The sequence below is a fragment of the Camelina sativa genome, chromosome 1 (genome assembly GCF_030686135.1).
Source record: "Camelina sativa cultivar CO46 ecotype springtype chromosome 1, ASM3068613v1".
Classification (NCBI taxonomy): Eukaryota; Viridiplantae; Streptophyta; class Magnoliopsida; order Brassicales; family Brassicaceae; genus Camelina; species Camelina sativa.
In genome coordinates this window covers 2029774-2053891 of record NC_141880.1, presented here as the reverse complement: position 1 = coordinate 2053891, position 24118 = coordinate 2029774, and the positions used below count along the sequence as shown (strand labels likewise).

At 38.4% G+C, this 24118-nt stretch overlaps 4 protein-coding genes across 4 annotated transcripts; 3 read left to right on the top strand and 1 right to left on the bottom strand.

The window, feature by feature from the left end:
- Positions 1 to 2162: 2162 nt before the first annotated feature.
- LOC147949466 (uncharacterized) lies at positions 2163 to 3182 on the bottom strand. The gene is made up of 3 exons (XM_087463499.1): positions 2980 to 3182; positions 2702 to 2802; positions 2163 to 2602 (listed from the first exon to the last, which is right to left on the bottom strand). Exons 1-3 carry the CDS (start codon positions 3180 to 3182, stop codon positions 2163 to 2165), a joined length of 744 nt encoding a protein of 247 aa, XP_087319625.1.
- A 2347-nt stretch (positions 3183 to 5529) lies between these two features.
- LOC104715202 (nuclear transcription factor Y subunit A-2) lies at positions 5530 to 8305 on the top strand. Its single transcript, XM_087450364.1, has 6 exons — positions 5530 to 5812; positions 5950 to 6005; positions 6413 to 6676; positions 6994 to 7088; positions 7185 to 7403; positions 7497 to 8305. Exons 3-6 carry the CDS (start codon positions 6472 to 6474, stop codon positions 7860 to 7862), a joined length of 885 nt encoding a protein of 294 aa, XP_087306490.1. The 5' UTR covers positions 5530 to 5812; positions 5950 to 6005; positions 6413 to 6471; the 3' UTR covers positions 7863 to 8305.
- A 130-nt stretch (positions 8306 to 8435) lies between these two features.
- LOC104715142 (uncharacterized) lies at positions 8436 to 9389 on the top strand. Its single transcript, XM_010432598.3, has 2 exons — positions 8436 to 8979; positions 9077 to 9389. Exons 1-2 carry the CDS (start codon positions 8506 to 8508, stop codon positions 9239 to 9241), a joined length of 639 nt encoding a protein of 212 aa, XP_010430900.1. The 5' UTR covers positions 8436 to 8505; the 3' UTR covers positions 9242 to 9389.
- A 2729-nt stretch (positions 9390 to 12118) lies between these two features.
- On the top strand, positions 12119 to 24038 carry LOC104715076 (protein virilizer homolog). The gene is made up of 28 exons (XM_010432543.3): positions 12119 to 12333; positions 12666 to 12808; positions 13085 to 13173; positions 13758 to 13881; positions 14389 to 15030; positions 15120 to 15488; positions 15569 to 15673; positions 15765 to 15947; positions 16133 to 16274; positions 16359 to 16540; positions 16625 to 16710; positions 16811 to 16859; positions 17317 to 17383; positions 17481 to 17962; positions 18063 to 18162; positions 18411 to 18544; positions 18751 to 18818; positions 18913 to 19129; positions 19222 to 19437; positions 19536 to 19691; positions 19764 to 19817; positions 19899 to 20107; positions 20248 to 20311; positions 20563 to 20885; positions 21251 to 21434; positions 21532 to 23538; positions 23636 to 23707; positions 23827 to 24038. Exons 2-28 carry the CDS (start codon positions 12734 to 12736, stop codon positions 23845 to 23847), a joined length of 6420 nt encoding a protein of 2139 aa, XP_010430845.2. The 5' UTR covers positions 12119 to 12333; positions 12666 to 12733; the 3' UTR covers positions 23848 to 24038.
- The last annotated feature ends 80 nt before the right edge of the window (positions 24039 to 24118 follow it).

The following is a 24118-nucleotide window of genomic DNA, read 5'->3' as shown; positions in this document are numbered from 1 at the left end:
ACTTATGTCCAATTGGCTTTATTTCAGGTGTTGTCCTTAAGATCGGACCAAACACACTTCTCTTCTTTAAAGAGTTTAACTCCACGTCAATGGCTTCTTTCCACTTTAGCCAATCTTTACTTTGAGTGCACTCTAATATAGATGTGGGTTCATGTTCCTCATTTATCTCAAGTGCTACCTTGTATGCAAATATTTCATCGATGTCGACATCTTTACGGGTCCATTGAATTCCAGACATGATATAATTTATTGAGATCTCATTATTATCAACACCTTCAGGTCCTTGAGGTGTAGCGTCCCAAACCTCATTTGATACCTTAGGATTTGCCGCGGCCATGTCTGTCTTTTCCTTAACCTCGGTTTCATTTGCACCTTTCTTAGATTTCCGAGGGTTCTTATCTTTGAAACCTAATGGTCTACCTCGTTTCAAACGTGGCTTAGACTCTGTAGCAACTTGATAATTGTGTTCCTTCTGAACATCAATACGTACTGGTGCATTACAAGCTGGTATGTACGATTTTGTTACTCTCTTTGGGTCAACAAAGGAATCTGGCAATTGATTAGCTAGCTTTTGTAAATGAATAATCTTTTGAACCTCTGCATCAAATGCTAGAGTTCGAGGATCTTGCCAATTTAAGGATGTTTGATTCCATGTTAATTCTTTAACCAGCTTGCTTGTCTCTCCACCCAACATAGGAAATTCGGATTCTGTAAATTGACAGTCCGCGTATCTGGCCTTAAATAAATCTCTTGTAGTTGGCTCAAGATACTTAATAATGGTGGGAGACTCATATCCAACATATATTCCCATCCTCCTTTGAGGTCCCATCTTAGTTCTCTGTGGTGGAGCAATAGGTACATAAACGGCACAACCAAATGTTTTGAGATGGGATATGTCTGGCTCATGACTCGTTAATAATTGGGATGGTGAATATTTGTGTTCACTAGATGGCCTGATGCGTATAAGTTCTGCTGCATGTAAAACTGCGTGTCCCCAAGTCGACACAGGAAGCTTCGATCTCATTAGCAATGGTCGAGCAATTTATTGTATTCGTTTAATGAAGGATTCAGCTAATCCGTTTTGTGTATGGACATGTGCCACAAGATGTTCCACACTCACCCCCATGGACATACAGTAATCATTAAACGCTTGGGATGTAAATTCACCAGCATTGTCTAGACGTATAGTCTTAAGTGGAAAATCTGGAAAATGTGCTCTTAGTCTTATAATTTGAGCTAACATCCTAGCAAATGCTAGGTTCCTTGTGGATAACAAGCAAACGTGTGACCATCTGGTTGATGCATCGATCATAACCATAAAATATCTAAACGTCCCATAAGGTGGGTGTATTGCTCCACATATATCACCTTGTATCCTTTCCAGAAAATTTAAAGTCTCTTTATTGACATTTGCTGGTGACGGCCTTATGATAATTTTCCCTTGTGCACATGCTACACACGTGAGATTTTTAGGGATAACTCTTCTCTCTTTAAGATTGTGCCATTTGAACTATTAATCAGTTTACGCATCATGTTCGTACCCGGATGGCCAAGCCGGTCATGCCATAGAGTGAATTGTTCATTGAACATTTTGTGCTTTGCCAAGTTAGCTTCTATCATGTTAATCTTAGCATGGTAAAGACCAGTGGCTAGTGCAGGTATAGTCTCTAGGACCTTCTTATGTCCATTTACAATTTCAGTAATATATAGAAATTCTTTGCTACCTTCACCCTTTGTTTCAATATGATAACCATTCAACCGAATGTCTTTAAAGCTCAATAAGCTTCTCTTAGAGTTGGGTGAGTACAAGGCATCACTTAGTTCAATATGTGTGCCATTAGGTAATAATATATGAGCTTGGTCGTAGCCTTCTATTAAGCTTGCTATACCCGCAATTGTACTAACATTGGCACTTTTCAATATGAGGTTTATGAAATATCTTTTGTCTTTTAATATTGTGTGGCTGGATTCACTGTCCACCACTAGTACACTCATATCCTCGGTCATTTCTATAATGACAATAATTTTGTTTTAAACTTTAATAAAACAAGCAAATAAATATTGAAATAAAATCATTGAATTTAAACCAAAATAATTATCCAATACATAAACCGAAATAAAGCATAAAAGCTTAGAATTTAAACCAAGGCCATAACATAAAATTAGTTATCTTCTTTAAAACAATCGGAAGTCTCATAGGCTAGTGAGTCATCATTCTCATGGTCGAAGTCATCTTCACCATCGAGATGCACATAGTTGGCTTCTGGGTTTTTCTTCAAAATCTCTTGATATGCATCAATAAGATGTTTGGGTGTTCTGCAATTCTTGGCCCAATGGTTGGACATACCACATCGGTGACAAACAGATTTAGCCTTGGATTGTGGTTTAAAGGACCCACGGCCCTTACCACCACGTCCGCGGCCTCCACGACCATTACCATCAAAGCGGCTAGCCTGGAATTGCCCAGGACCACCACGTCCTCTGCCACCACGGCCACGACCATAGTATCTTTCTCTGTGGACATAGTTGGTCTCTTTGGGCTCCTTAGGCTCATTCGGATTTTGCTTTACCACACCCACCTTGTGTGCTTCTGGTAATGGGGCTGTACCAGGAGGTCTCATAGCACTATTCATCAACAACAGCTCATTGTTCTACTCAGCTAGCAGTAAACACGAGATTAGGTCCCCATAGGTTTCAAAACCTTTTTCTCGGTATTGTTGTTGAAGCAATACGTTGTTAGAGCTAAAAGTAGACAATGTCTTCTCTAGTAGCTCTTTCTCGGTGACCTTACTACCACACAACCTAAGGAGTGAGACAATCCTAAAAAGCTCTGAGTTATACTCATCCACGGATTTGTAATCATGGATCCTTAGGTTTTTCCAATCAAATTGAGCCTTTGGTAGGAGCACCGTCTGTTGGTGTCCGTATCTGCGTTTAAGCTCTGTCCAAAGGTCAAGAGGATCTTCTATGATGAGGTACTTGTTCTTAAGACTCTCAACAAGGTGATGGCGCATATGCATAATGGCCTTGTACTTTTGTTTGTCAGTACAATTAAAATTTTCCTCAATGCATTCAAACAAGTCCTTTGACTTTAGCATGATCTTAGTGTCCAATGCCCATTGCAGGTAGTTTTCTCCAGAAGCATTCAAGGCAGCATAGTCTAAGTTGTTAAGCCTTGACATCTGAATAAAACGGAAATAGACAACCGATCATTAGCATGCGGTATTTGAGACCGAACCATGCAATCAATCAATAGGTCATGCGGTATTTGAGACCGAACCATGCCATCAAATTAAACTTAGGTCAAGCGGTATTTAAGACCGAACCATGCCTTGCCTTATATATATATTTTTCGGTTTTTAGTATGCATGGAAACAAACAAAACTAGATAGAAACTAGCATGCAACAATTTCCTTTTCTTAGGTGTTTTTAGAAATTTTCTTTTTCTTAACTTTTCATTTTCTACTTAGGATTAAGATAAATAATTTAGGGAACTAGACTTTCTCTAGGTTCCGATTTTAATTTAGGGTTTAGGGTTCTTAAACAGCCGAAAATAAACAAGGAAAAATCTATGCCAAATTTGATTTAATTTCAAGGATGCATGCAGTTTCATATTTTAAATATCCTAGAATAATCAGATTAATATTTCACTTATGGAACTCGATTTTTTAACAGTTTAGTTCTAGAGGTTCTTATGCAGCAAACAATCAAGCAACAATAAACAACAATCAACCGGATTTAAGCTTGACAAAGTTTGGTGCAATTTCACAAACAATCTAACAATCCTAAACGACCGGTTTTAGAGTTTTATAGGATTAAGAGATCTTAAATATTGTTAGTTGTGTGCTTGCATGTTTAGGGTTCAATAGTCTTTAAGATCAGGTTCGATTATATGGTCCCATAAAATTTTGATTTTACCTTAACACCAAAGGGGTCTGACCAGTTTTGATCTGGGAGCTAAAGACCTCAGATATCACTTGACCACGAACCACGAACCTCGAACAGAACCGCAAATTGCTTTCCTACGAACAGATTTTGAACCGCTCCTTGCACCGCTCACGTACTGCACTTACCCCGGAACCGCGAACCACGAACCAACCTCGACTGGTTTCGGATGGAACTTGATCACGAGAACAGGTTTGCTCGTGAATAGGATTTAGTTTCGAACAAAGAGGAGAAAGACGGCGGTTTAGGGTTTAGGTGGAAGAAGAAGGATGAACGGCGACGGTTAGGGTTTTAGGGTTTTACTCAGCTCGATCTTTAGGGCAATCGTGTTGATAACGTGTTGTAAATTAGAGAGTTCAAAGTGTAGAATCTCTTGTTCTTATTCATTGAATAAACTCGAGGTTACATATATATAGTCAAAGGCAAAGCCCAATTACATTAGGAATACTAAACCGACTAAGATTAAAGGATGTGGCCGATGGGCCTTATGGCCTTGGACGGACATGAGCCATAAACGGGCCGTGTATGAGCCTGATTATGGAATCCATCCGATAAGTGGTTTATAACATAGAGTATATAATAGATTATTTTATATATCTTATTGTTGGGTAAAAAAGTTTTGAAAATAAGCTACAGTATTTATGATATGCTCTGTTAACTACACTAAAATAGTATATCACTAATCCGTAAAAAGATTGTGCTTTAAATATTAGTGCAAGTAGATATTTTTGTTAGAAGATTGTACGTACTAACCAGTGCATATTTCAATTAATTATTGTATTTAGGAGGAAAGAAAAGCTTATACTGTATGGTAGTGGGATAAGCTTAAGCTCACTAGTGCACTACTGCATATAAAGAAAAGCAAGCATTAACCTTAACCAACTAAACTATACTATACTGTATTTTTACTATATTGTAATTTTGATTTTCAACTTTATTTTTCTTAGAATTTACTGTGTATTCAAACTAACTTAAGTTTAGTTAAGTTCAATTCAATATCTAATATAATCAAAACTGGAAAAAATTAGTTAAATTAAGTCAAAGGAAACTAACCTGTAAATTTACCAAATTAATTAAGTCCCAACCAAAAAGCAAAGCTACTTTTAATCTCTTACAAAATTATAAGTACACTTCTTGCAAAAAAATATATTTATAGAGCTTATTGCTTGTCTTTGTAAACTTCTATCATAACACGTGTACCGTCGATTTCACAGAGTAAGTTGAACTGTTTAAAGAAACATGAACAAAAGAGGAAACAAAAGGACAATGTGTGAAACCGCTTGGAAAACCTAGTTAAGAATAATAACAACCTCAACAAGTATCTATTGTGAAAATATGTTTGGTCTATTTACAGAATTATACAAAGGTAGACAGACTTTATTTTTTTTATGTTTGGTAGGGATGAGTCACGAGCTTTTTATAAATAGCAAATATTGGCCATGTCATTGCTGAAGTTGTCAGAGTGTTACTTAATTTTAATTATTTATAATCTTTGAGTGGTGATCCTTTTTCCCATATGACGTATATAAAAGAAAATAAAATAAAATAAAAGCATACAAGGACCACAACAACAATCATAATAATAAACGATACAATTGACAACCCAAGCACTACTACTACAGTACTACTCTTTATACCTAATGGGAAAAAAATGGTTTTAAAGTGGGATCATTGTAGCTTTTTAAACAAAGCACGTCAAGCCAACGCTACAGTTAACATAAACACAATAATATAGCAATTCCCTATTGTTTTTGATATTTGATTTCAATTATATTTCCAAATATAAAGTAGGAATAGAAAGAAAGACAGAGTAGCATAAAAGTTGAAGGTGATTGGTTGATGAGCCACACTTGTAATTCATACATTGGTTAGTCTCTCTCTATCTGTCTTCTCCTTCCCTCTCTCTCTCTCTCTCTCTACTCATGTGTGTGAATGAATCTCTGTTTCTTTTTTTGGAACCGATATGGCTTCCTAACAATTGGGCTTTTCTCTGCCTCTTCCTAGGAATCTGAAGTTTTCTCTCTACTCTCTATACTCTTACTCTATCACTCACCATCTTTGTAAGTTTTACTCAGTCTCTTCTCTTTATTCTTTATAGAATTCGCAACATAGGTTTTGGTGTGTTTGATTTTGACCAACATTTAGGGGGTTTTTATTTACTTCTTTTTGGAGTTCGTTTGGTATTTGGGACTCAAAAAGATTTCAGTTCTTGTGCTCTTATCTTCTCGTTTCTCACAATCTTTTTTTAACTTACTTTAGACAACAAGTCTGTCTCTTGATGATGATTCACATATAGGTTTGGTCATTCGTGTGGTTTTGCGTAATACCCAATCCCAAAGATCTTACCTTTTTTTTCTTTTTTTTCTTGCAAGTTTCCAAATCGGGTTTGAAATTAGACAAAGATTTCACATCCAAGTCTTATAACTTCTGTTGACTTTTCTTGTTTTCTTTGTTATATCTTCCGCAGAAACAAATCTCTCTTCTTCTCGGCAACACCGATTTTTCAGTTTTTTTCTTTTTTGAAAGATGGCTATGCAAACTGTGAGAGAAGGTCTCTTCTCTGCTCCACAGACTTCTTGGTGGAATGCTTTTGGATCTCAGCCGTTGGCTCATGAGAGTCTTGCCGGAGATTCTGACTCGTTCGCCGGAGTTAAGGTCGGATCTGCTGGAGAGACAGAACAAGGTGTAGATAAACAGAACAACTCTGTAACTCACTTAGCTTTCTCTCTTGGTAAGTGACTTCTTTTGTCTTGTCTCCTCTTTAAATGTCCTCAAATGGATGGTTCTAGTGAAAATATCTGAGCTGTCCACAGTAGACTTTTGTGGCAAGTCCTAGGATATGAGAATTAATGTTATCTGAGCTAAATTGTCTCAAACTAAAATACAAAATTCTTCAGGATACAAAGATGATTAAAAGCCCTAGATATGTGGTGTGCTTCAAATTCTGAACTATAAAATCTAAAATGTCTTCTTTTCTCTTTAGGCATGTGTGGTTCTAAACTGCATAAATGCTCTGACTTGGAATAATTCCAATTGTGTATTTATTAGGTGATGTAAAGAGTTCGAGAGTTGTGTCAAAGTCTCATGGAGCTGTTTTCGCAATGCAATCGCCTAGTTTGGAACTTGGATTTACTCACCCATCGGTAAAGGTTTCCACATTTAGAAACATCTACAAGGAGACCTATTGATCATTTCCCTTTTATTGTTTCTGAGTATGCTATTTTTTTGTCACTGCTTAGATATACGCAAAGTATCCTTATGGTGAACAACAATACTATGGAGTTGTCTCAGCCTATGGATCTCAGAGCCGAGTAATGCTTCCACTAAACATGGAAACAGAAGATGGAACCATCTATGTGAACTCAAAGCAATATCATGGAATCATAAGGCGACGTCAATCGCGTGCAAAGGCTGCTGCTGTTCTTGATCAGAAGAAACTGAGTACTAGGTGCCGCAAGGTAATTAATTATAAAATATGGAAACTATTTTGATATTTTTGTTGCAGATGAATTCTGATTAGTGTGTTTGTTTTAATTCCATGTGTGTTGCAGCCATATATGCATCATTCACGCCATCTCCATGCATTGCGCCGTCCTAGAGGATCCGGTGGGAGATTCTTGAACACAAAAAGCCAGAACTTGGAGAAAAGCGGAAACAATGCAAAGAATGCTGATGGAAACAAGCAGGTTCAGTCTCAACCTAAGCCTCAGCAGAGTAATTCTCAGAATTCTGAAGTTGTTCATCCGGAAAGCGGAATCATGAACTTATCGAATGGACTAAGTGTCACGGGATCAGAAGTTACAAGTATGAACTACTTTCTGAGTTCTCCAGTCCGTTCTCTTGGTGGCATGGTAATGCCTAGCAAGTGGATAGCAGCAGCAGCAATGGATAATAGCTGCTGCAATTTCAAAACCTGATCCTTTACCGTTTCACAGTCAATGTGGGAAAAGAGAACTCTTGCCTTGCAAAAAGGACAATGAGTTTTTTTTTTTCCTTCTTGGTTGAAAGGATTCTCCTTTTTGCCAATCCAATTGGCTGTGAACAGGCAAATCATCTTTGGCTCATTCTCTTCTCAGTTAAGGTTTCTTCGCCGGCAGGTTAAAAAACCTTAATATATCTTCAGTGTTAAAAGTAGTTAAAACTGGTGAAGAACAATGGTGGGTTTGGTCACTAAAAGTCTAAAACCCACTTGTTCCAACTAGTAGTGTGTGTGTGTGTGTGTGTGTGAAGAACACTCTTGTTATCTGATTTTCTGATTTTCTGATTTTGTAGCTCTCTCTGTTGTTGTGTGTGTGTCTCAAACAACTGTAAGAACTTTTAAGTTATGTGGTGTGACATATACAAGACGTGTGTTTTTGTATATTTGGTCCAGTCTATGTTATGTTATTATTTGCTTTGCTTATTATTATTTCAATATCCATCGCCCATATCCAGCAAAGATAGAGAGTAAACAAACTCTGTTTCAAATTTAATTAGGTTTTACTAAGGAAACTACGAGATTTTTAAGTTTTCTCATAATCCCAATTGTCTAGGGTTTGCCGCGGTATAATCAATAAGACAATGGATCTCAAAGAAAACGTAGCCGAGACGACGACACAAGGAGACTCGAGCAAATTGATGGAGGCAACGACAGAACCTATGGCACAATCTTCGCCTGTTGCTTCTGCTTTCCTGACAAAACGTAAGGACGAGTCTGACCAGGTTGGGAAGAGCGGCGATGATGAATACGTAGACTCTGACGACGCGAATCAAGAGAGCGGCGATGATGAATACGTAGACTCTGACGATGGGGATGAAGAGAGCGGCGATGAGGCTGAAGAGAGTGGTGATGGGGATGAAGAGAGCGGCGATGAGGCTGATTACGTTAACCCTGATGATGAGCTCTTACATCCGACATGGTGGAAAGTCCCTGAATGGGATGTGGACAGCTTCGATGGTCTCGAGTACGATTCCTCTGAATATAAAGATGAGTTCCCCGATGAAGAAGATGAAAAAGAATGGCGCCGCTTTAAGCGTCAGCTCATCGAGAATAAGGTAACGTATTGAACTTGAACTCAAGTGAGTGCAATTTGTTAGAGCTAGATAAAAGAGTAAATCTTGACTACATGGTGTGCCTGCATTTGACTTTTAGGGGTTTTATGTGGAGACTGAGCTTTGGTCAATGTACAATTACTCTGATTACAAAGTCGTCCCTAATTTGGATTTGGATGCGGGTTTCGACCAAACCTACGGCGAGTACTTTGTAGAGATGGCTTGTCTCTGTCTCCAAAGATACAACAAAGACAAGGTTTATTAGTTATAACATTTTGTTCTCTTGTCTATACGTACATACAGGCTACTGTTGGAATATTGAGAGGAAGAAGGAAAGAAACAGAGCAAGAGACTTTGTCTCTTCTCCTTCGAGAAGACAAGAGAACGAAACTGAAATATTTATTTACATGAAACTTGTTTCATACATCAACGACAAAACTGATTTATATAGAAAACAAACTGACACTAGATCATAATGAGTTGTGTCTCTTTGTCCTTGTGACTCTTGGATGAAACGTCACAAACCAAAACGTCACGACTTATACGTTGCGACTCTGAAACTCAATTATCGACCAACACTCCCCCTTAATTGAGTTTCCAGCTAACTCCAATCTTGCTTCAACGTTCTTCCAACCTTGTTGTGCTTAATGAACTTCTCTGTTTCCAGGTAATTAATGACATCATCTCTCCCTCTGGTTAGAGCTTTCTCTTTTTCTTTCACACAGGCTGTTGCTCAGTGTGATTTTCTTTCTCAAAACATCACACCTTTTTTGCTCAGAAGCTTTCTTCTGTTTCGTAAAAACAGACACCTTCTCACATTTGAACCCTTGGTTTTTTCTCACCTTTTTTTTTGTTTTGTTTTTTTTTGCGAACCTTCTCCAAGGATCCGTCAAACTTTCACCATGTAAGTTTTTTTACATCGCCTTCGTGAACTTCCCTCACGTCTTCATCCGATTGTTCTTCCAACCTTCTTCCATTTACTTTGTTCTAAGTGAACATTCTGATTTTTCCTTTTGGTGTCCTTTTGATCACCAAATCTGGGCGTGAACCCTTTCACCAAATCTGTGCGTGAACTCAGCTTCCTTTCTTGCTTGGTGTCTTCCTTTGATTAACTCTTCAAAAATTTCTTGCTAAATCCGGCACAAGAAATACCTTTTTGATGATCTTCTCTCCTTGGCTTGTCATCACTTGGATATTCCCTTTCCCTTTTGCAAGTGGCTGCTTCTCCCTTTTCTCTCTTAGGTAAGCAGCTCCTTTTTCTTTTTTGCTTAGTTTCTTCCTTTGAACACCATCAGATTGACGTCTCTGTGACGTCTCGTGCGTGAAACGTCTTCTTCAGTTATCTTATCAACCGGTTTATGCTACATTTTTTTAAGAGGTAAGCATCCTCCTTTAGTGCTTGGTGTCTCCATTTGATCACCATAACGTCTCCATGACGTCTTACGCGTGAATCTCCACCACGTCGTCTTCGGTTACCTCTTCAACCGGCTCCTGCTCAAAAATAATTTCTTATCTATCACCTGACAGTCCTAGCTCCCATATAGAGCTCAAAAACATTACTAGCTAAGCGACATCACCCAGCCTCGTCGGTTTCTCATGATGTATATGCAAACTACACAGGGGATTCGATCAAAATTATAGGATTTTTCCGTCAAAACACACCACATTCACAGTAATCAGAGACGTACGAAACGCAACTTAACCACAGATTTCAAAAACCCCGGAAAGCACTAAACTTTCTTTGTCAAATTCACATATAGAGCTCAAATACATCACTAGCGACGCTAATCTTACATCATCCATGGCTGATTCTAAAGGGTACGAACTGTGCAAGTGTACAAGGCCCTAGAACTTTTCGATCTACGTAAAAAAAAAGAAAAAAAAAAAAAACTCAAAGAGAATCTATATGCAAAGGTTCTACAATGAAACGGGAACAATATTAAGATTTTTGGAAATGGGTTAAAACATGCAGTTTAAGATGCCACGGGAAGAACAAGATGTAACAAATGGAAGAAGCTTAGAAATGGGAGAAACGGAGACATTAGGTTTAAATCTCTCCGTTTAATTAGAAAGAAGCCACAGGATCGGACTTTGAAAGCAATTATATATCTGTTATAAAAAAAAAAAAATAAGAAATTTGAAAGCTCTCCAGTTTTTGGAAGAAGCTCTAACCCAGTGCCGGCTTAAACATATTACATGTCCCTGGAAAAAAAAAATGCCCTTTAATCTATTAAAAAGTTTATTAATTTTTTTTGGATTTTTTTGGTTTATATATATATTTGTTTTGTGCCTTTTCTAGCTTACAAATATTTTTTTGTGCCCCTTTAACTTACAAATTTTATTTTTAATGCTCTTTTAACTTACAATTTTTTTTTTGTGCCATTTACTTATATGTAAAAGAAAGAAACAGAAGATGGAATCTTTGCTGATGCAGTCTGGAGAGGATGGAGTTCGCACCAGATCATATAGTATGAAGTCGTATGTGTAATGTGTTAAACATTTCAACTTAGTAATAAAGCACTTTTATTGTGTTGCCAATATCTAAGATTTCTGTGCTTATCTCTACATTAGTTAAATAACTTGTCACTTGTCAGTGTTTGTATTTTGTGTCATAAATCTTAAGAGACTAATTAAGCGTTTGTGTTTATTAACTTTGGAAGCATGACATGTTGTCTCCTTTGATGTAGTAGGATACTAGGATCTCTTTTTGTTATGTATGACACATGAGTAAAACAAACATATCCATACATAAACCAAAATCAGTTATAAGGACCAAACAAAATTTAAAGTAAAATCATGGTAGATAGAATTCATGATAGCATAGTAAAATTATCAATGCTGAAACCTTCTTTTATCACGCTCTGTATATTAAAAAGTCCAGGGTGAATGGAACAATAGATGTGAACGGTTACTACAATGTAATTTGGACAAGGATGTAGAGTATGTATATTTTCACGTCGAGGTGACTGAACGTGTGTTTGTTTGTATGGAAAGTTCTCAAACATTTAGAATTTTTGATTCCAAAATAATATTTTCTTTTTAGAATTTTCTCTTGTGTTTATATATTTTGATTTTAGAATTAAAGTGAAAAAAAAAAAATGATCAAAAATATATTTTAGTTGGCAAGCAAGCAATTTTATTTGATAAACAAATATTTTTGATTTTATTGGTTTAAATCGATAGAGCCTTTTTTTGTTAAGCATAACCAACCGACCGGGGCAACCCTAGAAAGCTTAACGCCGGTTAAACAAAAAGAGCCTACCCCCGCCGGGTTATCCCAATACAAACAACGGCGTTTTTGGTTTTTCCTCTTCTTCTTCTTCGGCCTGCGCCGTGCGTGCTCTCTCGAATTCACAGGTAAGCTACTTCGATTCATACTTTTAAACATATATTGCCTTCGCATTCCCCCTTGTGGCAATTTTTCTAAGGTCTGTTTCGATCCCCTACTAGAGAGATTTTTAAACCTAACTGTTCCGTTTTCTTGTACAACTACTTTACATAGATTAAGTCGTCGTGATCTAGTTGTTGCTGTTGACATAGTAAGCTTTTAAGTTCACGCAGTCTCAGAAACGGGCTTTGCTCGGTGATGTCGATTTGGGGTGGGGGGTTATGGGTTTTTTGAATTTGTGTTTAAGTTGTGTTTCGTGTGTGATTAATCTAATTCAGAGGCGTAATTTTAACAATCTCAGGTGTTAGCAACTAGGCTGAATCAGTTTTATACTGGCTGACCTAAGAGGAATACGATATTCCAGAAGACATGGTACGATCTGAGCCTTGTGTTCTGTTCGCTCAGACCTTTGTTCATCCTCAATTGGACGAATATGTCGACGAGGTAACCTCTATCTTTTGTTTATGATAATAATACACTTGAATTGCTTCCCTGTTCTTTTTGCTGAGCTTCTAGGGGTTGGATTAGGGTTCTGTTGTATCTCAGTCTCTTAAACCTCGTAAAAAATGCTTGCTTTCATAGTATTACGGTCTATTTGTACGGGATTGGTCGGAACAAGTAGTACATATGGTGGTTTGTCATTCATTCTATGTCACAAGTTACTTCTTTGGTTTCACGCTTACTGAAGATTTATTTTATGTTCCCTTTAAATTCTTATAGGTAATATTTGCTGAGCCAGTAATTATCACAGCTTGCGAATTTTTGGAGCAGAATGCATCCTCATCTTCTCAAGCTGTTTCTCTTGTCGGGTATGTCCTTTTTTTGTTTTTACTGTGTATTATTACATTCGTTCTTGACTTTAACTATTGAGGATCTTGAAGTAGTAATATCCACCATTAGAAGTCTTGTTGAATGCTTGGTCCCATGTTGTCGACTCTGTAGATGTGATCTCTGTTGATTCTTTGATGTTAAGCCTTGTTTTGGATGTTACAGTCCACGATTAACTATTTTCTTGTCACTGGATGGAAGGGAGAATGATAAGAAACCTAAATTTGTGTAGAATTTCTGAAAACCCCGCACTTGTTACTGTAACAAAAAAACTGAACTTTGCAGACATAATATTTTGAAACAGTGGTTTGGTTGACATGTCCAGACTCTAAAAGTTCAGGTTCTTTTTCATCCGTGGTAGTCACTTTCAGTGAAAACTAGATTTTGGGTCAATTCGTCTTCTAGAAACAAAACTAGTGAAGGATATTGTAGCTGGACCACTTGTAGTTAGATTTTTCAGCTAAAGATTTCTGTTCTTTGTGAATGACTTAGAACCTGACAACATTTCTTGAGCGTGGGTGATATCTATGGCTGGTTATCTAAATGTTGACAATATTTTCGTTAGGGCAACTTCACCTCCTTCATTTGCATTGGAAGTGTTCGTACGATGTGAAGGGGAATCAAAGTTTAAGCGACTTTGTAATCCTTTTCTTTACACTCCATCAGCGCCCTACCCTTTGGAAGTGGAGGTAACTGCTAAACTTGATTTATCTGTAGAATGATATTTGTTTCTTTTCCCTTTCATTTCTTTTCGGTTGTTGGGATTGATTAGTTTGGTATCTGCGACTGATGCTGGTAATAACATTTGGGAATGGTTCTTACGTACGTTTTCTGTCGTAGACCAGAGTAATTGGCTACCATAACTGTTGGCTGGAAATATGGCTTACAGCTGTAGATACTCCCCTAAAGATGTGTATATATGTAAGCTAGATTAAATATTTGTCTTCTGATAATAGGTTTATGATATAATAGAGGGAGTAAATGAGTTGTTGTAGGTGTAAGGGGTTTAATTTGGGTTGGGAAGGAGAGGACTTTAGAGTATTGAATACCTTTTATTATGCCATCTTGTGTGTCATACGTTCAGTCTCCCTCTATGCTATCAGAAAAGTTGTCAATCATTCCTATTTGCAGGTTTCAGTTCCTCGCATTACTTTTGGGTACTCTTAAAATTTAAATTGTTCTCATCAAAATTGTAGGCTGTTGTAACAAACCATCTGGTGGTTAGAGGTAGCTATCGGAGTTTGAGCTTGATCGTCTATGGGAACATTGTGAAAGATTTGGGGCAGTACAATATCATTCTTGAAGGTCGTTCTGTAACTGATATTGTGAGTTCCACTGAGGGTAATCTTGAGGACTTGCCATTGGTCTTGCACTCAGTTAACAGAACAATAGAGGAATGTCTATCCTCTCTAGACATAGTATCTCTCGCCCTGGCTGCTGTAGATGTGCCTGTGGAAGTAAAGCGATTGTTGCACCTGCTGCTAAAAGTCTTTGATAAGCTAGCTACTAATGATGTAGTAAATAAATTTGTGGATACGGTAGTGTCTGGGGTCTCTTCTTATGTTACAGACAATGTAGATTTCTTTTTAAAGAATAAGAATTCTCAGGCCGTGGCCAGTTCTCTAGATTCTGGGTTATTCCATGATATAGTTGACAGGGTTAAGAAAGATATTCTTGATCTCAATGAAATTCAAGAATCAGATGTGGCACTTGGAGTGTTCAGCTTTCTTGAATCAGAGACTTATTTGGCTACTTCCCAACAATTGGTTGATATGTTGAGCCCATATATTCAGTTTGAAAGAGATTCTTTATGTACTGTCCTTCCACAGCTTTCAAAGGTATTTACATTTTCGTTTTAGCTCTCACACGCTGGTGGTAGAAAATTGTAATATTAATAGGTTAATTGTTGTTAATTTTCTCATTTCAGGGAAAAGCCACTCTTTTAGGTTTAAGTTTGGCATTTTTATTATGCTCTGGTCGAGAAGGCTGCCTCCAATTTGTCAATTCGGGTGGGATAGATCGACTTGTATATTTGTTTGGTCATGATCTTCAGAATTCTACCACCATTACCTTGCTGTTACTTGGAGTTGTAGAGCAGGCTACACGCCACTCAGTTGGGTGTGAAGGATTTTTAGGTTGGTGGCCTCGTGAGGATGGAAACATCCCATCTGGGAAGAGTGAGGGCTACTGTCTTCTTTTGAAATTACTTATGCAGAAACCGTGCCATGAGATTGCCTCTCTTGCAATTTATATTCTTCGTCGTTTGAGAATTTACGAGGTTATATCAAGATATGAGGTACTCTCCATATTAAGATTTTGCTGGCATTATTGATAGGCCCTTTATGTTAAAATTGTTACTAATATTCTGTCCATCAGTTTGCAGTGCTGTCAGCACTGGAAGGTCTCTCCAATTCTCATGGGGCTGCAACTCATAATCTGGATTCGCTATCGGATGCTAAGTCACAACTTCAAAAGCTCCAGGTTTCTTCCTGCTTGTAATTTCTCGCTTTTACAATCAGTAAACCAACCATTTTACATTTTTAACTGGTGTTACTGCTGAATATCAATTCAGAAGCTGATGAAGTCACTTGGATCAGTCGAAGATCCATCACCATCAGCCTACGCAGAAAGAAGTTTGGTCTCTGATAATTCTGAAGGGTGGTTGTCATACAAAGCCACGAGTAAACTAACTGCTTCATGGGCATGCCCCTTTTATAGCTCTGGAATTGATTCGCACATGCTGGCACTTCTGAAGGTAAATCTTTAGGTTAAATTAGTCTTTGACATAGACAATTAAGCACTATTTTAGTTGCTAAAACATTTACTAAATATGTTGCGTGTCAGAATGGAATTATCATTTCCACTTCTTGTTATGTCACAAATTTTTGTAGAGGGTATTCTAATTAATAAACCTTACTTGAAGCGTCTGACAATGCACAGGAGCGGGGTTTTCTTCCTTTGTCAGCAGCACTTCTCTCAATGCCTGGATTGCATTCTAAAGTTGGAGATATTATGGATGTGTTTACTGATATTGCAATGTTTATTGGCAACATAATTCTTTCATTTATGTTTTCACGCACAGGTATTCTTACTTAACTTACCCACTATAATAGACTTGATTATGTGCATTAGAGTTGTAATACATCATGTATCTTCTGTTTTCCAGGATTGAGCTTTTTGCTACATCATCCTCAATTGACTGCTACAATAATACAATCTCTGAAGGGATCTGTCGATCTGAACAAGGAGGAGTGTGTCCCTCTCCACTATGCTTCAATTTTAATATCCAAGGGTTTTACTTGCAGCTTACTGGAAATTGGAATTAATCTTGAGATGCATTTGAGGGTGGTGGGTTCACTTTACCATTGGGCACATGCTTTACATGCGTAGATTTATACTTGTATCCTACTATTTCTTATATACTTCATTCAGGTGAGTGCGGTAGATCGTTTGCTCAAGTCGACACAACAAACAGAAGAATTTCTATGGATTTTATGGGAATTGCGTGATGTTTCTAGGTGACAAATATTTTGATGCCATGTCTTGGTGTGCCAAATTCTGCTTTTGTTTGTCTCTGTTTTCATTTGAAATTAACTGGTACGCATTCTGCAAGTGTAGGTCTGATTGTGGACGTGAAGCTTTATTGACACTAGGTGTTTTTCCAGAGGTATGAATCTGGTACCAAGAAAAAGAATATACTTCTGCGCTTTTTCTTCATCGTGGTTTCTCGCAATCTATGATAAACTTGTCTGGAAAGAATTCATAATTCTCATTTTCTTCTCCTCCTTTGCTTCTGAAGCTGATAAATGGTAAAACATTTTATGGTGATTGTTTGAAAAATCATGTGTTTGGTAGTGCTTTTAGCTACCTTCACGAAATTTAAACCTTTGGTTATAATGGGAGCTTTCAGGGAGATTAGTGGACGAAAATGTTGCATCTGTTGTCTCCTGTGATGGTCACATAATTTTTGACTATTACCAAATTGTTAATCTCTTTGTTTCTTGTGCAAAATCTGTTAGTGTTCTAATTCATTATTGTTAAATCACCTATTCTGAGTGGTGCATTTTGTATTGAAGTAGGGATACTCGTGGCTTTCACTAAAATACTTTATTGTTCTATTTTAGGCTTTAGCAGTCTTGATTGAAGCTTTGCATTCAGCCAAGGATATGGAGCCAGCAGTTGAAAATAGTGGTATCGTTGCTGCTTTATCTCTGAATTTACTACCCTGGCGTAGTCTCTTGGTTATCTTCTTTCAAAACCCCTTACTTGTTTAACATTCTCATTTCAGGAATTTCACCGCTTAATCTAGCAATATGTCACTCAGCTGCTGAGATTTTTGAGGTCATAGTCTCTGATTCAACTGCATCATGCTTGCATGCTTGGATTGAACATGCCCCAGTCCTTCATAAGGCCTTGCATACTTTGTCACTCGGTGGTTCTAATCGAAAGGATGCCCCTACACGATTACTTAAGTGGATTGATGCGGGTGTAGTTTATCACAAACATGGTGTAGTTGGGCTTTTACGTTATGCTGCTGTCCTGGCTTCTGGAGGGGACGCCCAATTATCATCATCAAGCATCCTTGGACTGGATTTAACACCGGCTGAGAATGGTGCTGGAGAATCAACAAATGTCTCTGAGATGAACGTGCTAGATAATCTTGGAAAAGTTATCTTTGAGAAATCTTTTGAAGGTGTTAACCTTTCTGATTCATCAATTTCGCAGTTGACAACAGCACTCCGGATTTTAGCGCTGATTTCAGATAATTTAGTATGTTATCTTTCCCCATAATTTTGTCCAGAAATTACTTTTTCTTTTAGATGTTGTAGTCTTCTAATTTAAGTGTTCTGAAATGCTGTGCTTTGTACAGACTGTTGCTGCTGCTTTATATGACGAGGGTGCGGTTACAGTGGTGTATGCTATCTTGGTCAACTGCAGCTTCATGTTTGAGAGGTCCTCGAATATTTATGGTAAACTACTGTCTATTCTATGGTTTTATATAACTCCTCTATTGCTGCTACCATTTGACTCTCAGATTTAGACTGATGATAAGAGATGCTGGGAAGAGTTTAAATCACCCACTGACTGGATAACCGTTTTTTCTATTTATTCTTTTAAGAACTTTCTTATAGGTTCACGACGTTTTCAGTTATTTTTCATCAATCGTTTGATGATTATAGGGGACACTCAACTAGTTCTTTTGTTTTGTACTAAGCAGATTATCTGGTCGATGACGATCATGGATGCAGTTCTATTTCTGACTTTTTGTCTGAACGTAATCGTGAGCAAAGCTTGGTGGACTTGTTAATTCCTTCCCTTGTCCTTTTGATATCTGTTCTGCAAAGACTACAGGTCTGTTGCTTTAAACATTATTAGTTTCTTCATCATGTATCAACAAATGATTTGATTCTGCGGAATAAATTTGATTAATCTCTTCTCTCAAAAGCCATAGCTTCTGAACTTTTGCCTTTACCTTACTTTGTTGAGACTCTATAATTGCGGGATTATGCGTCTTCATTATCCCCTCTGGTCATTGACATTGTCTTTACTGTCTAAAGGGAACTAAGGAGCAGTATAGAAACACCAAACTGATGAAGGCACTCCTAAGGCTACATCGGGAAGTCAGGTGAGTTACTTGTCTTTTGTTTTAATAGTATAAATCACATGTATGTTTTAAGCAAAGTTAAGCTTTGAGCCACAATGGCTTGTTTTCTTTCCAGCCCGAAGCTAGCTGCTTGTGCAGCTGACTTGTCCTCCCATTATCCGGACTCTGCTCTTGGCTTTGGAGCAGTGTGCCACCTCATTGTGTCCGCCCTTGTCTGCTGGCCAGTTTATGGATGGATTCCTGGGCTATTCCACACTCTTCTTTCGGGTGTCCAGACGTCCTCTGTTCATGCCTTGGGTCCAAAGGAGACCTGTAGTTTCCTCTGCATTCTAGTATGGAAATCTTACACTTCCACTAATTATTTTCAACATATATTTCCATATATTATCTTATACTTTATTCTTCGTTGATTTCTCATTGCAAGAGTGATATTCTCCCCGAAGAAGGAGTCTGGTTTTGGAAGAGTGGCATGCCCTTATTAAGTGGTCTCAGAAAGTTGGCGGTTGGGACATTGATGGGTCCACAGAAGGAGAAACAGATCAACTGGTATCTGGAGCCTGGTCCACTTGAAAAGCTGATAAACCATTTAACACCTAATCTTGACAAGATTGCAAAGATTATCCAACATCATGCAGTATCTGTATGTTCTTCTATACCTAGTTAGCTCCAGTGTCTGCTGCTTTTGCTTTTGTTATCATCTATCCAGCATGATATGTATTTTGTCTTATTCTTCAACAGGCATTGGTGGTCATTCAGGATATGCTTCGGGTTTTCGTAGTTCGTATTGCATGTCAAAGGGTTGAACATGCTTCTATCCTTCTGCGGCCCATATTTTCATCTATCAGAGATGGTATTTTGGATCAGTCATCAACAAGAGACACTGAAGCTTATATGGTGTTTGTTCGGCCTCTCTAGCTCGCTATCTATTTACTGCTGCTCCTAACCAGTCTCATTACTTTCTTTCAGGTCTACCGATATCTTAACTTTCTGGCTAGTTTATTAGAGCATCCGCATGCGAAGGTCATACTCTTTGCCTTATGTCATAGTATTCCTTCACTTTTTTTGTTTGTTTCTTATTCACCTGAAATTTATTCACTTTAGGGATTACTGTTAGAGGAGGGTATTGTTCAACTGCTTGTGGAAGTTCTGGAAAGATGTTATGATGCCACTTATCCAAGTGAAAACAGGGTTCTTGAGTATGGAATTGTGTCCGAGTCTAGTGTGATTCAGTGGTGTATTCCAGCATTCAGATCAATCTCACTACTATGCGATTCACAAGTGCCTCTCTCGTGCTGTCAGAAAAAAGAGCTGTAAGTCTTTTTTTCTGCAGGATTGCTTAACGTTACCATTTTTGGGTGCGTTTATAACACGGAACCTAATTGTACTAGGATTACCTTATCTAGATTACATTTATATCTAATCGATTTTGTATTTTTATTAACTTGCACAGATTGGCCAGTTTGAGTGCAAAAGATTGTGCATTGATTTTTCCCTTTGTGCTGAAGTTCTGTCAGGTATATCGACATTGTAGTGATCTATGTTTATCAATTTCCAGATATAATTATGTTTGTGTTCTTCTTATGTTGCTCGCCTAGTCCCTATGAAAACATGGTAAAATTGCTGCATCTAATATGCTACGGGTTATAAATTATGATTGTTTGTTTGTGGCAATAGATTCTGAAATATTGATGAGCTCTTCTAGGAGATATCTTTGTGATATTTCCTTATTAAAATATGATTACGAAGAATGATTTTCTTTTTACAGGTGTTGCCTGTTGGCAATGAGCTATTATCTTGTCTTTGCGCTTTCAAAGACCTGGTCTCATGTGGTGAAGGTCAAAATGGTCTGGTTTCACTTTTGTTTCATCTGTTTTCTGGGGCCGAAGAACCTGTATCTGCTGAAAGGTGTTGTGACACTAGTAATATGAGTCTCAATAAACTAGAAATGAAGAAAAATCCCCCTTTTCTGTCTTGCTGGATCAAGTTATTGAACTCAGTTAATTCAAAAGATGGTTTCTCTAGTCTTGCAATTAAGGCAGTAAACGTTCTGAGCGTGGGCTCCATCAGATTATGCCTTGATGGTGAAAGGTGATTCCCATACTCTTCATAATCTACTAAATTTCTGCTCACCCAATACAAGACAAATTTGATAGGATTTAATAACTTTCATAGGCGACGTGTCCTTGTATGGCCATCTTCACTACGTACGTGGATAGAAACATAATGTCTGCCAGTGCCTTTTAGTTTAAGTTGATGCATGCATACAGTTAAGTTAATCTGGTTTTGGTCAATTAATATAAGCCTAAAAATTAACAAGCAGAAGACGTGCTTAGTTGCATGTGAGGCTGTTTACGTTTAAATGGTTCCAACTAGTATATCAAACCATTCCTTTTACATATATATTTAACACATTAATTAAATTCTCTGTAGTCTAATTTTCTTCATTTTTCCAGTTTGGACTCGAAGAAGGTTGCAGGACTTAAATTCCTTTTTGGCCTTCCAAATGAGTATAGTGGTACAGACACTTTTAGAGAGGAAACCATTGGTTTGATTGAACAAATGGTGACACTGTTGAGTTCAGTGACTATGGGATCTGATAGTTCGGAAACAGCTGAGATGAAACCCTATTTGCATGAGGTACGGACTACCTCATCCCCGCTTTTCTTGCATCATCCACTTCTTTTGTTGATTTCCTCTTAACACTGACTTCCGTATTCTATTTGTGGATTTGAAGGCATCTCGGTCGTTGCTGTCGTTGCTAAAAGACGGGAATATTGATGATATTATCTCCTGCAAAGGTGTTCTTGTTTCTCCTGGGAATTTTGAAATGGTTGATTTGGAGTCTGAAAACATTGAGGATGATCTCTATCAAAGAGGACTTGAAGACAAGTTCTGGTGGGAGTGTCCAGAAACATTACCTGAGCGTCTGCCCCAGTCATCTCTCCCTGCGAAAAGGAAACCACCAACTTTGGAGAGCTCTAGCAGGCGTGCCAAAGGCGAAAACTCTTCTGTTGACATACCGACCCAAAATTCAGTTCAACGGGGGTTGGGTTCTCTATCCCTTCCTCCTGCGCCTTCACGTAGAGATTCATTTAGGCAGCGCAAGCCGAATACCAGCAGGCCTCCCTCTATGCATGTAGATGATTATGTTGCTAGGGAAAGGAGTGTTGATACAGCTGGTAATTCTAATGCAATAACCATTTCACGAGCAGGATCTAGCAGTGGTAGACCTCCATCTATTCATGTTGATGAGTTTATGGCCAGACAGAGAGAACGAGGCCAAAATGCCTCCACCATTGTGGTTGGAGAGGCTGTTGTGCAAGTGAAAAATCCTACTCCTGCTAGAGATACTGAAAAAGTTGCAGGTAAACCAAAACAATTCAAAGCCGATCCTGATGATGATCTACAAGGAATAGATATAGTTTTTGATGGTGAGGAATGTGAAGGACCTGATGACAAGTTACCCTTTCTTCAGCCTGATGAGAACCTTATGCAGCCTGCTCCCGTCATGGTTGAACAAAACTCTCCTCACTCCATTGTTGAAGAAACCGAGAGTGATGCAAATGGAAGTAGTCAGTTCTCTCACATGGGCACACCTGTGGCATCTAATGTTGATGAAAACGCTCAGAGCGAGTTTTCATCAAGGATTTCAGTTTCACGCCCTGAGATGTCGTTGATTCGTGAACCAAGCATTACTTCTGACAGAAAATTTGTTGAGCAAGCAGACGAATCAAAGAAAATGACCGCTCTGAAGACCGCTGGCATATCTGAATCTGGGTTTGTACCTGCTTACAACATGCCAGGATCATCAGGACAAAATTTGATTGATCCTAGAGTGGGTCCCCAGGGATTCTATTCAAAGACTAGTCAGCAACATACGGGCCATATTCATGGTGGATTCAGTGGTCGGGGGGTTTATGAACAGAAAATGATGCCAAACCAGCCTCCTTTACCTCTAGTGCCGCCTCCGTCAGTCTCACCTGTGATACCACATTCTTCTGATTCTCATTCTAATCAATCCTCCCCGTTTGTAAATCATGGAACACAGTCTTCAGGAGGACCCATCCGGCTTATGCCACCGCTCCCTTCAGCAATTCCCCAATACTCATCTAACCCATATGCCTCGTTACCACCAAGGACATCTACAGTTCAATCTTTTGGATACAACCAGGCAGGTACCGCTGAACAACAACAGAGTGGTCCGGCGACTGATCATCAGTCTAGCAATCTATCTGTTCCAGGTACCGGAATGACCTCTTATCCTCCCCCCAATATAATGTCATCCCATAATTTTAGCAGGCCGTCATCTCTCCCTGTGCCATTCTATGGAAATCCTTCGCATCAAGGAGGTGATAAGCAGCAAACTATGTTGTCGGTTCCCTCCATTCCTCAATCACTCAATCAACAGTCCATCCCTCAGCTGCCATCGATGCAGCTTTCACAGTTACAGCGCCCTATGCAGCCTCCTCAGCATGTTAGACCACCCATACAGATATCTCAACCATCAGAGCAAGGAGTATCAATGCAAAACCCATTTCAGGTTCCAATGCATCAGATGCAGATGATGCAACAGGCGCAAGTCCAGCCTTACTACCACCCTCTTCAACAACAAGAGATATCTCAGGTGCAGCAACAGCCACATCATCATGCTGTACAAGGTCAGCAAGGAGCTGGGACTTCCCAGCAACAAGAATCTGGAATGTCATTACATGATTACTTCAAGTCCCCTGAAGCCATTCAGGTTTGTAATCCACACTCTTGGTAATGATACACTGATCTGCTTCGTTTAATAGTATTATGTGCCACAGCTCACCATAATTCTTAAAAATCCTCTGCAGTCTCTATTGAGTGACCGCGAGAAGCTGTGTCAGCTTCTGGAACAACATCCGAAGTTAATGCAGATGCTTCAGGTTGTTTTTCTAAATCGATTTGTTTACTTATTTTTATGTGCTTTTTGTATCATCAACCTTAAGTGTGTTTCTTGTAGAGTTTTAAACTGAAATGTGTTTATTCTTGTTGGTTGTGACAGGAAAAACTTGGGCAGCTATGAGAGGAGAAGAAAGAGACTTTTCAGCAAATACATCCCTTTTTGCTTACAAGTTGCTTTTCTGTTTCTGTAATGTTAAATAACATGTACATTGTTTCCTTTGATATGTAAACAAAAGCGGTAATAGGTATCGCTTTCTGTTGTTGTTTAGTCATATTCATGTACATTAGTAAGAAGAGTGACTCTTCCTTCAAGGTCTAGTCTTGGCAACAAGCCTGTACAAGGCAAGAGCATATAAAGACTTGAATAGGGAAGTAACACACATTGAGGACTT